A 16240-nucleotide genomic window follows, 5' to 3' on the forward strand; every position below is an offset into this window, starting at 1 on the left:
AGGCTATGTTTCTCAAAAGTTCCCCTTCCCGTAGTTTCACCTTCTCCCATTAAATTGTGCACAAACTTCACAATTAAACTGTACAAAATCAAAACTGAAAATTAAAATGTGATTGTGAACTGGAAGTTGACTATGTTCCCAAAAAAATTATTGTGTGACTGAAACTAAGAGACAAACAAGATCTAAAACCCATTTTAAATCTAGATACATTCCCTGTTCACTTCTGGCACAACAGAAAGAGGGATGAGTTGGGTGTTTTGATGTGAACACCAGTAGAGTAACTCTTTCTAAAGAAAGCAGAGCATGGGCAAAAGGCATTGCTTCCTAGTTTATCATTTTTGCACACTTTGTTCAAGAGAATTATTAATATTTTTTTTATATTATGAGACACATTGTTATAAAATAGAAATTACATTTTTGCCCTTGACTGAAATAGAAAGCATCTTTATTGACCTGCAGTAGCTGCATGGCGACCTCATAGATGTCTCTGGAAGAGTCGGCAGCTTTAAACAGGATGAGATTCAGCAGAACCACAGTGTCAAACTGGTAATCCCTGCAAGAGACAACAACAACACAGTATTCATGTAAACTCAATTACTGACACAAATTCAATCACATTCATCACAGACATTTGGTCATATGTACCTGTTGTGAAAGACATTGGCGATGGCTCTGAAGCAGCCCGCAGCAACCCTACGTGAGCCAGTGTAGCAGCGATCCACTGCCCAGAACATAAGATTGCTCTGATCTGGGTTCAGCTCTAATAACAACATCACTGCCTCACAACCCAGCTGATGCACCTGAGCACAAAAATACACACGTCACAGTTCATAAAAGTCAGTTGTTTAGTGATGCTAATGTCGGCACGTGTGGTTACCTTGCGGTCTTGAGAATCTAGAATATTGTCCAGCCACTTATACAGATACCCATCAGAAGACAGGCCAACGTTATCAGCAACCGGACCACAACACAGCACTGCGGACATGGCCTGTGTGGACACACATAATAGACCACATTCAGACTCGATAAAAGATACATTTGAGATGGCTGCAAATGCAAATGTGTCAGAATGTACCTTCAGTGCGCAGTACTGGTGTCTGTTAATCTGCATGTTGCGGTCGCTGTATCGGTCAAGTGGTGTGAACATAATGCTGAAGGGTCCAGCCCAATGACTGAAGAGCATGAACAGACTGTGCCTCAGTGACTGCTGAGGGAATATACTCCTCCTCTGATGTACTGCAGAAACAAAATCGTGAGGTCAGTCCAAGTCAAATTTCAGTGTAGTGCTGTGAAAAGGCCCGGTAGATGTGTACCTGGTACATTCTGTATGATGTTGGCCACTAGGGCACTGAAGTGAGAGCGGATATCTCTCAGTGTGTCTGAATCTTTGTCATTCTCAGCCTCCAGAAGCTGTCGGGTGAGATCCACGTACTCCAGTAGAGTGCTGTTCAGAGAGTGAGACTCCCCATCCAGACCACCACTCGAACTGCACAGACACAAGAAGTGTGGATTGTGATTGATGTTAAAAAGAGTTAAGCTTAATAAGCCACCCAAAAGTGCCGACTGATAACCCAAGCGCATGCACAGAAAGCTGCCTCCCTCAGACAGCATGCAATCCTGACTTCAGATCTCTTTCATGGCTTAAAATGGTCAAATACCTACATAATTATTACAAAATATCTGTCTTGGCGAATATTCGCATAAACGTCGGTTATGCCTGAAGTGAACGTAAACGGTTGGAAGGGTACATTATATCTGTGCGTTAAAATAATCAAACTACACTTATACACTTAATAAAATAAAAACCCGCTGCTGTCTATGTCACTAATGTTTACCAAACATCACTGCTCTTGTCTGAATAACTTTTATAGCTTTAATAATACATGTATTTGTAATTAATACCTTAAAGACTAAGCGGTGATTATGTTTATATTTGATTATTCAATTTCTGTATTATATCTTACTTAAATGCACCTGTTAAATAGATATTAATTAATAGAATTAATAGAATTTAATAATAATGTTCAACTGTTTATTTCAATCTTTGTTCTAATTTTTAAAAACAAAGATAAAATAACAAAAAGCTATATTTGGATTATTAATATAATAATTATTAATAAAAGAATTGGAGGCAAAAGATGCATTGTGATGCATTGAAAATAGTTTTACAATCAAATTGTTGGCCTTACCAAACGTAATGTTTGATCAGTTTAACTTTAATGCATCCTTGCTGAAGTATTAATTTATTTCAAAAGTAAATTTTTAAAAAAAGAAAACTTTTAAATGGTAGTGTACGTGTGTGTGTGTGTGTGTGTGTGTGTGTGTGTGAGACTTACGTTTGACTGATAACTCCGGAATCGGCCAGTAGTTCAAAAATCCGGACCAGCTGGACTCTGAGTATATCACGACGCCGGCGCCGTTTCATATTCTGCAGAAACAAACAAACAAATAAACAGAGCAATTTCAAGAGGGTGTTCGGAGATCACAAAGATCAAATATTTTGTGTAGATCTGCTACTGAATAGATGGACAAAAATGCTTGCATTTAAATAGTATATTGGATTTTTTTTTCCATGAGTCCTTAGCAGGGATTCCTTTATAGGGTCAAGTGTCAAACTGTTATTGGGTCAACTCACCTCTGGCCTTCTCTCAAGCGCTTCTTTAATGATGGGGTTTAACTCTTCCAACAACTCTCTGCAAAACATATCACTGGATTTTAGCATGTCATTATTTATAGTATATTTGGTAAATTTTGTTGTAAAACACTGACATAAGTGATGCACGTAGCCATGAAATCCAATCACAAGTGGTCACAGGAGGACTATTTCAGCTGCATTTTAGTCAATACCAAGAGTCAGCCCAAAATGTCAGTCTGACTACTTGTGAGTGGTCACATTTCACCTAGTAGGGTTGTAACGGTATGATATTTTCATGGTATGATAACCTGAAAATATATCACTGAAAATGTCACAGTTTCACGGTGTATGGTATTAAACAATCAATTCTTATTGTTATGATTATGTAAAATGACCGTTAAATTAATGGATTATAACAATTATGGATTATTATAACAATTGCTTGATATGTTTCTTCAAATTTTTAATAACTCAAATGTAATTGTCTAATAAATTTAATTTAGTAATTGATTATAGATTCCAAGAGTCCTATGAAATCTTTTTATGATTTAAAATAAATATATTATCAACATTTTTTTTCAAATAAATTGATGAAATACTCAAGTCTCTCAAAGCAGCTCGTGTTCACGTCATATTGTGAGACGGCAGAGGTTAATAACACCGTGAGCGTCATGCATTCTTGAGTATGTAGTGGACAAAACAGCACAGCTCATTCACAGAGACGCAGAACAAGCAGATTATTTATAATATATAGCAGTCTTTTGCGCTTTAATATTCACAGACCATGTCACGACTTGATTTATTGTACAGCTCTACTTTCAATTTATTCATTCATCCATCATTTTGTGCATTTTACATGACATCTGCGTTATATAGATTCAATTTTCATTACTGGATTCCATCTGCATTTAAAAAATGATACGGCCTTTAGTTATAAACAAGACATATGATGTTCTCGAATATAGGTGACCGTGTTCAATGCGTTTCCTCCTTTTGCATCCACTTTGCGTCCACATTTTTTGCCAATTGGATATTTGTCCTCGAGGACAACCATGCATTTTTGTTTTCTATAGTTTATCCAAAGTATTCCCATACTGCAAATTTTAACCTTTTTTTCGACAGGGATAGAGTTTAGAGATAATAGCCTCTGTCTCTGACATGTTCTCCGCTGTACGTGTGTGGGTGGAGCAAGTTAAGAGAGTCTAAGCAGTCAAGAGGAAAGAAGTTGCTTATGTGCTGGTGAGATTCTGAATCTAACTAACTTTTTCTAATACCATAGATAAGCAAATGCACACAAAATGATAATCATACCGTGATACATCATGAATGTCATACCGGTATACCTTTAAAACCCAAACACCTTGTAATAAGATCTAGATCAGGTGATCCTAGACGAACCTGAAGGCAATGGGGTTGGTCCGGCCAAGCCCCAGGACAAGAGACTCAGTGATGTCCATGCTCTCAGAGCGCATCATGGGAACCACATGCTTGAACAAGGAGGAAGGGGACGGAATGCTAATGATCTGCAAACACACACAAACTTGTTTATCAATCAAAATATAGTGTCCTCAACATATACATTCAACAGTGCTAACCATTGCATTTGACATCAGAGCTGGTAGGGTGCAAAGACCGCTGACCTTCGAGTCGTAACTATATCCGCTGTCTGGGGTGGATGCTAGCGTGTCAGGTGGGGAGCAGCGGACAGAGCCGGGGGCCGATGAGGAAGAGGATGAGGAGGATGAAGATAAGGACGAGGTGGCAGAACTGCAACAGAGGATTAGGTAGTTCCTCCAAAGCCCCACGTATGAGTCACTGCTACCGCTCATGCTGTTCACCTTCTTAGCATTGATCGGGCTGCTGCAAGGGCAAAAGTCACACAGCTAAATTAGTTATTAGGTCTTTTTTTGTGACATATTTAAATGATTGAAATGTAGGCTGCAGATATTGAGATATAGTTATGATTTTAACCCATTTCACCCATTCATACTAGAGACAAATTTGAAAGTGAAAACATACTTGATGTCGACTTGTGGGGAGAGTAGCTGAAGGCGCGTGGAGGCGAAGACCCAAGCGTAACTCAGCGCAGTGGGGCAGTGCTTGGGCAGGTGCTCTTGCCGCAGGTAACTAGACAGGCTGATGACCCAGGGGTCCTGACCTTGTGTCACATGGGCAAAAACCCAGATATGGGAGGGGCTTACGACATCAAACTGGTGGCTGATGGGAGATGAGCTCCACTCTGCCAGAGTCTGAAGGTCTATTCCACTGGGACAGTAGAGCAGATTTGTCTACAGCAAAAAGGGGGATCAAAATTATAACCTTGATAACAATAAAAAAAAAAACAGTGAGGTTTGTATTTTTTGGTTTAGGTCAAAAGGTTTCTAAACATGCCTGTCTGGAGGGGACGCCAATATCGAAATTACATAATGCTCCACATTTCCTCACCTGATCAGCCCCAGTAAGGTGAATAAAGCTCTCGAGGACTAAAGCACTCAATCTGTCCATCACGTCTATAGCCAACTCCTCATCTCCCTGAGAGAGTGAAAAACAAGTCAATGCAATGAATATGAAGAGCAAAAAAGAAAGAAAAGGTCAGCTTATGTAGGCGAACAACAGGAAGTCATTCAGAGAGAATGGTTACCTTAGCGATGCCGAGGGCCGTGTGCAATGATCGGACCTCTTTGAGGACATTGACAGCGAGTCTGCGTGTTGCAGGTCGACAGCTACACAGCACGACCAGAGCCAGACCCTCCACCACATGCAAAACCGTCCAGAGATGAGATCGCTCCAGAGGAAGAGAAGGGCTCTAAAAAATATATACAATACATAAATACTAGGGGTGTCCTCGACTAAGGATTTAGACATTCGAATCAGAATTTTCGAATCTCTCTATAGTCGACTGATAGTCGAATCATCTGTGTGTGAATGGGTTGGGAGGGGCACGACACTTGTCAGCAGAAGAGGTAAAACTATTTTTATTTTCCTTTACACACGACTGCACACAGCAACAACTTTTAATAAAGCGACCAAAACTGCCTGCCAACTGACAGACGAACTGACAATGGCTTTCTTATTTAGGTTTAAACAAAAGGTAATGTGGTGGATAAACATTCGTAAACCGTTTTCTCATAACATGTTAATGCCGCGATCGAAATACAGAACATCATACAAATATATAAAAGAACATTTTGATAAATAACCCTAAAAAAATACCTGCCTAGAGAGGAAATGAGCACTGAGTGCGTTTACATGCACGTTCTTAAGCCAATTGTGCCTAAAGGGGGTCGCACGCCGGCTGAAGCTCAGCGCCGTCTCTCACACCAGACGCGCACATAATACACGCAAGCTCAATTTTGAATCGACCCCTGACAGAAGAGCTGCGCAATGAGTGTATCTTGTAGCACAGGGTGAAATCAGTACATTCACGATTTGAGGGAAATATAGGCTAATATAAATTGAATCGCCGCGGACAGGCGCCGAATGCCGCCGCTGGTGTGTGTTCGAATTTTAAAGGCGCGGTGCCACATCTTTTTAACACTGCCTGCATCTCAATCAGCTCCCTAGTTCAGCAGTCAGGGCACTGATCAGGACATAAGTCAATGGGCTGTCTCCCTGATCAGTGCCCTGACTACTGAACTAGGGAGCTGATTGAGACGCACCCCATTAATATTGAGCAGTGAGCACCCTCATATTGCCAAAATGATTCGACCGTGAGATCAGTGGTCGAATCCGGTCCTGCATATCGATGCATCGAATCTTCGACTAATAGGGGTCACCCCTAATAAATACCATGTTAAAAATCTATGATAACCTACAAGAAAAAGAAAAGGAAGAAATACACACACTACCGTTCAAAAGTTTGGGGTCGTTAGGATTTAATGTTTTTGAAGGAATTCTCTTGAAGGAATTTATTGCTGTGATGGCAAAGCTGAATATTCAGCATCATCACTCCATCCTTCAGAGCCTTCAGAAAACAATATAATATGCTGATGTACTCAAACATTTATCATCATCAACGTTGAACACTGTTGTACAGCTTAATTTTATTTAATTTTTGTAAGAACTGATACATTTTTAAGATTCCTTGATGAATGGAACATTCTAAAGAACAGCATTTATTTAAAATATAAATATATATATTTGTTGCATTATAAATATATATTTAAAGTCAGTTTTCATCAATTTAATGCATCCTTGCTAAATAAAAGCATTAACTTATTTCACCCAAAGAAATGTACTGACCCCAAACTTTTGAATGTTATATTATATCAAAACTTAATTCTGTTGTATGACTGCACCTGTGATTCATGGCTGCGGTTGCTGCTCTGTACCGCCTGTCTCCACTGTATGATGAGCTGCAGAAGCATCTTGACAGCGTTGTCCAGTAGTGTGGGGTGAACGTCAGTCACCTCCCTCACAATGAAATACACAAAACCAGACAACACATCCTCTCTCCAGTCCGGAAAGTCCACCATCAGAGCCTGCAGAGTGGTGAACGCCAGACCACGCAGCTCCTCATCCATATGAATGGTCAGTCTGGACGGACGGGTGGGAGAAAGAAAGAGTCATTGTTTACAAAATGCAGTAAATAAGCGATATACATCATCATCTTCATACACAACAGCATCATGCATCACTAGAACCGCAGAGAGCTCAAGTGGGTAACAGGTTCTGACTACATGCTATTATGACAGACAACAGGAAGTCTGACTCAGATTGCGGTTGTTGTAGTCATGAATATACGGAAATGACACATTAGTCTATATGGTTGGGTACTTTTCTGAAACCTTAATGTCTGCTTTTTACTCATACCCCTAAATAACTTAACATTTTGTATGACCAGACATTTCAGTTAATCTGTTTTGATAACCCTCATTCTAAAATGTTGCGTTTTAGACAATTAGCATTCAATGGCAGCCTGTAAGCCCAAGCATTTTTGGAAATATGCAAATGTGCGAAAGTGTAGAGCATGTGCAGGCATATAATGTAATAATTGAACAGTTCAGAGAACTGACAGAAAGCGAAGGGAGAGAGAGGGGGACAGAATCGGTTCACGAGTCAGAAGTCGAAGCGCTACATGTTAGAATGCTAACACAAGGCTATTGAAAGCTTGTGAATCAGAATCAAATCATGAAATTCTAGTCAAGATATTTCTGCTGAAGTTAATGATCAGTAAGTATAGGGATAAAAGTAACTGTTCTTTAACAAAAACAGTGAATTAGGAAATGGCTGGAGTTTTCTTGCGGTGATGAATGAGTGTTGACGTGAGGGTCACAGGTCATTACTTGGCCAGAAGCTCGATGAGATCCTGTCTGCTCATGCCGTCTGGGATTAGTCTGGGAATGGCAGCAACACATGTCCGGAACAGATCAATCTTCGGTTTACGCTCCCCACTAAAGCAGAACACACACATGTATTAAACACAATAAAAGCCAGGTAAACACCACAGTTTATTTTCATACAGTTCTAATTAAGGTTAAAGTCAATAAAATATCAAGAATCTTACGTGATCATGTCCTCTGGCTCTTTGTTGGACATCTGAACGTTGGTCATGCTCATGGATCGTCCCACCTCCTTATCCAGGTGCCTGAGGATGTTATCCAAGGCCTTTCTAACTTGAGGATAATACAGAGACATACCTAGAAAGAGAAACACGCAGAAAGAGAACAGTTTAATTGACACCCAGAAAATGTTGCAATGGTCTACAAACAGAAGTATTTCCTCAACCTCTAAACAACGAGGCCAGATAAACACACCACCATCTGAAGTATTGGGTAAACATGCAATGCATTTCATTGGAAAGGCAGAACAAACTATTAAAAATAAAAAGTCAATCTCAGGTATATGGGGAAATTCAGACTGCAGATGAATGGACCACAACTGCACCTCTAAAATATTTTAAACTTTCTTAAAACACAAAAATGACTTGGCAGGCAGTCACAGCTTCATTTATGTTGAAAACTTAATGAGGACAGCTCATGCTCAAGGAATCACAATTTCATTAAAAGCACCTAATCCAATTTAACCAAATGCTTTAGGGTAGGTTGTACTCATGAACATCGTCTTTTTGGAGAGCTGTGTAAGGAACAGTAAGGGACTGTACCAATGACTTTGGCTTCCTCGTCTGTGAGGGTGGTGTTGAGGAAGATCTTTTTGACCCGCAGTGTATTGCCTGAGGGTAAGATGACGCCTGTAGTGGGCATGGGCGGCTCGCCGTCTTTCTGTTGTAGGCTGTCAGCTATCACCAGGAAGGCCCGAAGACCAATATTCATCCTCTAAGAGAGAGACAAAGAGAATGAGAGGGATAATTAGTTTTTGTATTTATATTTTTATCCATCCATCACTACAGGCAGAGGGACAACCAAACTATTTTTTTTTGTGGTTTTCAACATAACATTTGGCAATACATTTTATAATTACATTTGCTGTCATTTAATACTCAGTTAAAAAACACAAATAATTTATAACACTGTTAAATGTAATCTTTAATAAATCTCAAAATGAATATACTTTTATTTTATTTTTTATGATGTAATTATTGAATTCACTTGTAGCTTTTAAGTTAATTACTTTAGTTCTTAGTGTTTTACTATTGACTTATTTATACAGATTAACATAAATTTTGTTTAATATCGGCCATAATTATGTCATTAATAATTAAATTAGTTAAACCAGTATGAATTAATGGTTATACATTATTTTAAAGTAGAATTAAATATGAATGTATTATAATTAATAAATAATTAAATACGAATGAACAACATGCACTTTATATGGGAATTTAGTTTTAGTTGCTTGCAATTGTGCATTTTTTTGTTATTACATTATACATGTAACGGTAGTGTATTAATATCACCTTATAATGAATAGCACAACATTTAAAAACAAACATCAACCATGATTGTTAAATGCTGTAAAAAATAAAAAATGTATTGTTAGTTCATATTCTATTAATTCATTTTAATGTACTAGAACTATAAAATAAAAATTTAAAAAATGTATGTATGTGAGTATGTGTGTACTGTGTCTTCACACACCTCTGGATTAATGGTGAAAGTCTTGTGAGATTTGCCCACACACAGCAGGTCATAGATGATCTCTTTCATAGCAAAGTCCAGCCTTTCCTTCAGAGAGGAGGAAAAAAACAACACATAAAAGTCACTTATAAAAGCCACAACAAAAAAAAGAAAATTTGTGAGAGTAGGTGGGAAGGTGGATAGATACAGAAGGGGTATGGGACATCAGGATATAACTAAGACTAAGAAAAATAAGAAAAATGGATTTTTACCTGAGCGATAAACTGAATGATCTTAACAAAGATGTTGAGAGGTGTGTCCCTGGGCACCACGCTGCGGGAGCCCTTCGGGAAAAGTGCTGTTACAATACTGAGGAGACGACTGTGAGGGAAAAGAGATCACGTAAGATGTTATATGTATATAAAAATGTCCTAAAAGTATATTGTATATCTGTAAAAAGGTTTACCACTTCCAATAATGGTTTGTCTGTGATTAAGTGTTTTATGTTTTTGAGTGTGCGTTTGAATTTGGCACAGATTTGTGATTTTTGTAAATCTATATGATTGTGTAAGGATCGTGTGACCCACCTCTGTGTGGTTGTGTTGCTCTCGCACTTGATCCTGATGATGTAAACCCAGAGCAGCCGGTACAGAGACTCCAGTGCTACACGAGACATTTTGGGGTCTTTGTTCTAGAAAGAAGGGCACAAAAACATTCAGGCATATGCTCACAACCCTTGGACAACAAGACATCATGGCATGAGCCATAGAAAAAAAAAGAATGATCAAAAGTACACGATGACCACTAAAGACAACAACTCATAAATTAATCCAACCCAGAATATATGCCAGATTCATTCATAAAAAGCTGCTGCTTCATCTGTATCATGATGGGTGATCAATATTCCACTTGCTGCTCATGACAAGCTAATAAGGAATATGACGCACTGGGCTCCATTTACAAGCCAACGAGAGCTGTAATTTCTGCTTTAAAAGCATTGATTACAGTGAGATGACTCATAAATCAGTTGTTCAGCAGAAGCAATGGATATTGAAAGAGGGATTCATAAAAACTCTGCACATGAACCTGTGATTAATACATCACGGCTCATCCAAATCGAGTCACTGACTATGCAGTTGTCTCTCACTCTTTTCGCTACACTCTCTCTTGCGTTCTCTCTCTCTCTCTCTCTCTCTCTCTCACACACACACACACACACACACACACACACACACACACACACACACACACACACACACACACACACACACACACACGACCAACACTCACCATAAAGGGCAATATGATTTGCAGCTAACAAGGTTCAATATGACAAGGTTCAAACAATATGACAACGTTTGCAGCTAATATAATATATGAGAAATGAGCACACTCAAATAGTGTCTTTCATCGACAGAAATAGAATTATGTCTGGCCTAATGACATACAATTAAAATTTTTGTTCATGTAAACCCCCACTGTAAATGCAACACACATGTAAACTCTTCAAAGTTCTACAGATGAAGATCAGCAGCATCAGGGCTTTTCAAAACTGATAGTCAACATTAGAGCCTTTTCTATAATCTTCCAGAAGTGCATAGTGATCGCTGTCAAACTCTGCTACAGTAAAACAAAAATTGAGGTTGAGTTTTGAACCTAGTCCCCTCGCAAGCTACAGTAACACCCTTAAGTCCTATTTTAACAATCTGAGCACATGGTGCAGGCGCTCATAGGGAATCTATTGCGTTGGAATCTACTTTTGCTAGTTTAACGATATAAAAAACGGTTGGTTCACCTGATGTATAGTCAAAAAGGGTAGCACTTTATCTCTTAATGAGTCATGTGTGTGTCTCATCTCCCATTCCCTTTAAAAGCAGTAAAGCAGTCGCTAATTAAAACCAGGTTTTTGATGGTTAATAGTGCAGCCGATTGAAGCTCCTCAAAATAGCAATGCGCCAACAATGCGCCTGAACACACCTCGTTTTCAGACCGCCACGACTATGAGCGAACAGATGGGGGCGAATGCATTTCCTATTTAAACAATGTGAAGTTTGATGTGAAAATGATAACTGCGTCGTGCTGAAACTAGCAAAAATCACTTGTGTCGCGCCTGGCATTGCACCGGGTGTATGATAGGGCTCTTAGAGTAGAAAGTCATACTCACTTTAATAACTGACATATAATTGTATGTAATAATAATTTGTGTGTTCACTTTTTGTTGTTGAAAATGCATAGTTCTATGACATAGATATTTTTTTGGCACAGGTAAGTGAAGTATGTTTTATATTCGCTTTGGTTGAAGAGTAGCAAGTGAATTTTGGTCATAACTGCTGCTGCCTCAGATAAAACACCCATCACGCCCGTAATGGTGACCACAGATGCTATAAAGTCTATATTTCCATCAATTACTCCCTGAACTGGGTGGTTTTCCTATATGAATTCTTGAGGAAGGCAGGACGGTAATGAAGTTGTAATGAAATATTTTGCATGATTTCCTTTATGGACAGGCGAAAGCCAGAAATCTCACAAAGCCCATGTGGAATACAGGTCAGTCACGTGACCTCTCAGAGGCGGGGCTAGATTCCTTTTGGGTAGCCATGGTAACTCACCTGTAGGGTCTCAATCTGCTTACGGATGCTGTTGTTTGACGGCATCTGGAGCCAATAAACGTGCAGGGGAAACAAAAATGATGACAAAGGACATGGGGTGATGGTGGTGGGGAAGACATGCAGGTTAGAAAAAGAACAAGAAACAAACTTAAAAACAAAACAAAGCTTTGTGCTACAACAACATGCAAAACAAAGTGTAGGGTCCATGGGATTTAATACTTCAGTGTCAGATTCTCTACAGAATCAACACAAGTATTCCAACATTTATCTTTACTTCCCGAAGGAATGAAAATGTCCCATTAGACAAAAGCTTCTAGGAAGATCATTTTAGTTTTAATTTATATGGGTGATGTGCTGATGAGTTTGAGATGGGTGAGAAGACAAACAGAAGGACTGAAATAAATCAAAGAAAAAAAAGGGAAGCAGGATTAGTGTGCGCAAATAGATGATTACGAGCAAGGGTGATTTTGAAGACTTTATTCAGAGTAGACTTTGTATGTGAATGAAAACAATGCTTCAAATAAAATATGGGGTCCACTCAGACTAAAGTCTGTTGGTCAGGGAAGACAAACTACAGCAGGGTTAGAACAGACAGGGAACCAGACAAACAAGCAGAACTGTAAAGGCAATCCATGGATCAATCAGGAGAGGAATTATAGACCACTGAGACTACAAACCCAATAAACCTGGGCTCAATAGACTAAAGACATTACACCAGACCACTGAGGAAAACTTCTGATCCTGACTCATTCACACGACATGTACGCATGAAGTGTAAGAAGCAGTCTAAAGTGGATAAGGAGTAAGATTCACACTACAGTCCGATTCGGATCCAGTCCTGATCAAGATTCACGGGAAGTGAGGAGAAGATTTAACTTCACATCACACAACATCGCTCATTCATAAAAATCACCACCACCAAATCAAAGCATCACGGATCATTCCTCAAGATTCACATGATAAAGTTGCATAGATTGGAGGGAAACTCAATCATTGTGGAAAGGGAGTTAGGAAACCAAAAATGATCACATCCTGGTAGATGAACCAGAGACAATTGAAGAAGAATGAGGACAAGCACAAACATACATGTTTCTGAGATATGATTGAGAAAGACTGGATGACACGGGTAAGGAAGAGACATTTTACAAAAATCAACTAACGCCACACCTTTCTCCCAAAATTATGTAACTGAACAAACCCACATCAACAGCACATTTTGTGGGCTTTTTGTTTTGTTTTGTTTTGCAGCACCCAATCAAAATGTGATAGTAATGTAAGATATACCTATACCTACTATACATTTAGTAAGACTAGTAACTAGCAGTAAAGCTACTTTTCATCTATATTTCCATGGTGCAATCTGTGTGAAACTCTCAGCTGCAGTAGTTTACTCACAGGATGTCACTAAGCTAAAGCAAAAACTGTATTCATGCTACTATTAGAAAACATTACCTTTAGGTGGGACAGGCAGTTCTGAAGGAAGATGTGCCAATTATTGAGGAAGAACTGCTTCTGACTGACACACAGCAGACATGTGACCAAGGGATACAATGCCTGGATGGAGAAAATAACGTCTTTAAGTAAAAGCAAATAAATTCATATTTTTATTTAGCAAGGATGCAGTATCAAACCGGACATTAAATACATTTATAATGTTACAAACAGCAATAAGACATGTTTTTTTAGCAGCAAATTTTCATATTAGAATGATTTCCGAAGGATCATAAGACACTGGAGACTGGAGTAATGATGCTGACAATTCAGCTTTGCCTTTACAAACATCAATTACATTTATTTTAAATGTTAATAACATTTCACAGTATTACTGTTTTACTGCACTTTTAATCAAATAAATACAGCCTTGGTGAGCACAAGAGACCTCTTTCAAAGACATTAAAATACCTTCCTGACCCTTACCAAACATTAAAACAAAAGTGTTTATCTGTATTAAAGGTACAGAACAAGAAAAATGAAAGATGTAGAGGTGCAACAACTAAGCAAAATCAGTTACGGACACAGAGTGAACTGCTGTGAGAAAGGTACATGATCCAAGTTGCTTGGAAAATAAGAATGCTTTACATTTATAAGAGCTTCAAACAAAATTATAAGCATTTACCATGTCTTGCCCTATCGTGCTTTATCAGATGTGTGCACTGTTTAATGCCTTTGACATGTTTTCCTCAGCACCTAACTTTCATTTCATAGTTATATCCTTATCTGTAAATCATGTTAGAAAGTCCCCACCTGTATTTCCTTTTTGCATATTCTGACAACAAGTGTCTTGTTAAACTTCAGTGTTCAAGCGCCAATGGCCATAAGCACAACAAACGGACTAAGAGCAGTAGAACAAGAATAAAATACTGATTAAATATGTTTATTCAACCGGTTATGTGGTGTTTCGTTTTGCTACACATATTTGCTGAGCACTTGATTGAAATTTGACGCTGCATGTTTGGAGGAAAGCACTGGGCAGGATGTGGAATAACAATGTTTAAAATAATGGATTAAAAAACTTTTAATGTATAGTAATTTTTAGATTATTCATCCGATTAATCGAAAAATAATCAACAGATTAGTTGAGTATCAAAATAATCATTAGTTGCAGCCCTAGAAAGAAGCAAAAGCACCATTAAAGTAACATAAACCGGTCTCATGTGACAAGCACTATGGAAGTCTTCTAAAGAGTCTTTATTTCACCAATATCCACCCTAGTTCTCCATTAGATGTTCATTAATTTTTTTAAAGCAGTAGCAGCGATATCAGATTCATGAATAAATTGTGAATTGGATCAAATGATTCATTCACAAATCAGACATTGCTACTTCTCACATGCATTTCATATTGAGAACTGGGACAGATTTACAGTAAATAACAATTATTTCTAACTCAATACCTAGGATTGAGTGGACTTAAAAGAGTTTAAAATACAAACGCTAAACTCTTATGGGCCACTTTAATGATAGTTTTATGGTGCTTTTTGAAACGTCAGAGCTTTGCTACTGCATGGAAAAGGATGTACAATAGATAAGTTAAACTTGTCCTTTTGTGATCCATAGAAGAATGAATGCCTTCTGGGTGGCAGAATGTTCTAGTCAACAGAGGATTGTGGGAAAGTATGTATCAAAGCAGAAAAGGACTGTACCAGTGAGTGCTTCTTTCTTGAGCTGAGGTCAAAGGTCGTCTGGTAGAGCATCTCCACAAAGTTCTTCAGGCAGGGCACATTCACTTCATTCTTCACCGCCTTCCAAAAACACAAAAGCACAAACATATGAGTCCACATACTGAGTTACACCCGCTCGCAACAGCACACAAATCACTCAAGAGTTATTCATCTTGTCAATGCAAAACGAAATACATTTCAATTGGGTTTCTATAGCAACTCCCACAAGCGCCACCTCAAACCACTTGACAAGACATGCACCATCATGAACTCTGCAGAAGAGTCACCAAGCCTCTGTCAGATGATATGTATACAAATGAAATGATTCAAAGGACTAATCTGTATTTGAAACGAGTATGTGATTGGTGTCAAGCAAAAATAGTCTTGATTTTGCCAAGAGACGAGGTGCAGGTTTTTTAAAAGCCACGATTAACTCTGAGATCACTGATAACACTCCAGACAACATATAACTGGCTCAATATTAGGGTTTAAACACAACATGAACTTTCATTTATTTATAACTTTTATATATTTCTGTCCATATATTTTATGTTCCTATAAAGGAAATGGAAAACCCAGAATGGGACCGGAGAGGAGTGTTTACAGATCACGCAAACATATTCTGATTTAAATTAATGGAAAGTTGTGTAATGTTCGACTTTCTGTGTTGCCTTATTGTGAAATTACACTAATTAGAATCAGAGTTGGTGTAGCAATATGGCAATTTAGCCTGAATGCATTACATTTCTGAAACATGCATATGAAATCGAGCTCATAAGACTGATTTTTGCATAAGTATAGGTGATATTTTTTTAACAAA

At 38.4% G+C, this 16240-nt stretch overlaps 1 protein-coding gene across 8 annotated transcripts in view; it reads right to left on the reverse strand.

Annotated features, from left to right (window-relative positions):
- fryl (furry homolog, like) overlaps nt 1-16240 on the reverse strand; it is a 109914-nt gene that overhangs the window by 32812 nt on the left and 60862 nt on the right. For 5 of the 8 annotated variants that reach the window (XM_067416932.1, XM_067416927.1, XM_067416926.1 and 2 more), the window contains 22 exons: nt 15403-15501; nt 13713-13814; nt 12261-12305; nt 10239-10342; nt 9924-10032; nt 9673-9759; nt 8739-8910; nt 8142-8274; nt 7921-8028; nt 6934-7171; nt 5277-5441; nt 5081-5167; nt 4655-4923; nt 4276-4495; nt 4034-4158; nt 2636-2693; nt 2337-2428; nt 1314-1486; nt 1076-1236; nt 878-988; nt 646-800; nt 454-553 (listed from right to left, as the gene is read on the reverse strand). In XM_067416932.1, coding sequence (XP_067273033.1) covers nt 454-553; nt 646-800; nt 878-988; nt 1076-1236; nt 1314-1486; nt 2337-2428; nt 2636-2693; nt 4034-4158; nt 4276-4495; nt 4655-4923; nt 5081-5167; nt 5277-5441; nt 6934-7171; nt 7921-8028; nt 8142-8274; nt 8739-8910; nt 9673-9759; nt 9924-10032; nt 10239-10342; nt 12261-12305; nt 13713-13814; nt 15403-15501 — 2913 coding nt within the window. The remainder of the gene's footprint in view (nt 1-453; nt 554-645; nt 801-877; nt 989-1075; nt 1237-1313; nt 1487-2336; nt 2429-2635; nt 2694-4033; nt 4159-4275; nt 4496-4654; nt 4924-5080; nt 5168-5276; nt 5442-6933; nt 7172-7920; nt 8029-8141; nt 8275-8738; nt 8911-9672; nt 9760-9923; nt 10033-10238; nt 10343-12260; nt 12306-13712; nt 13815-15402; nt 15502-16240) is intronic. The other 3 variants (XM_067416928.1, XM_067416933.1, XM_067416931.1) reach the window with 1 other exon arrangement.

Source organism: Pseudorasbora parva, chromosome 15, assembly GCF_024679245.1.
Source record: "Pseudorasbora parva isolate DD20220531a chromosome 15, ASM2467924v1, whole genome shotgun sequence".
NCBI lineage: Eukaryota > Metazoa > Chordata > Actinopteri > Cypriniformes > Gobionidae > Pseudorasbora > Pseudorasbora parva.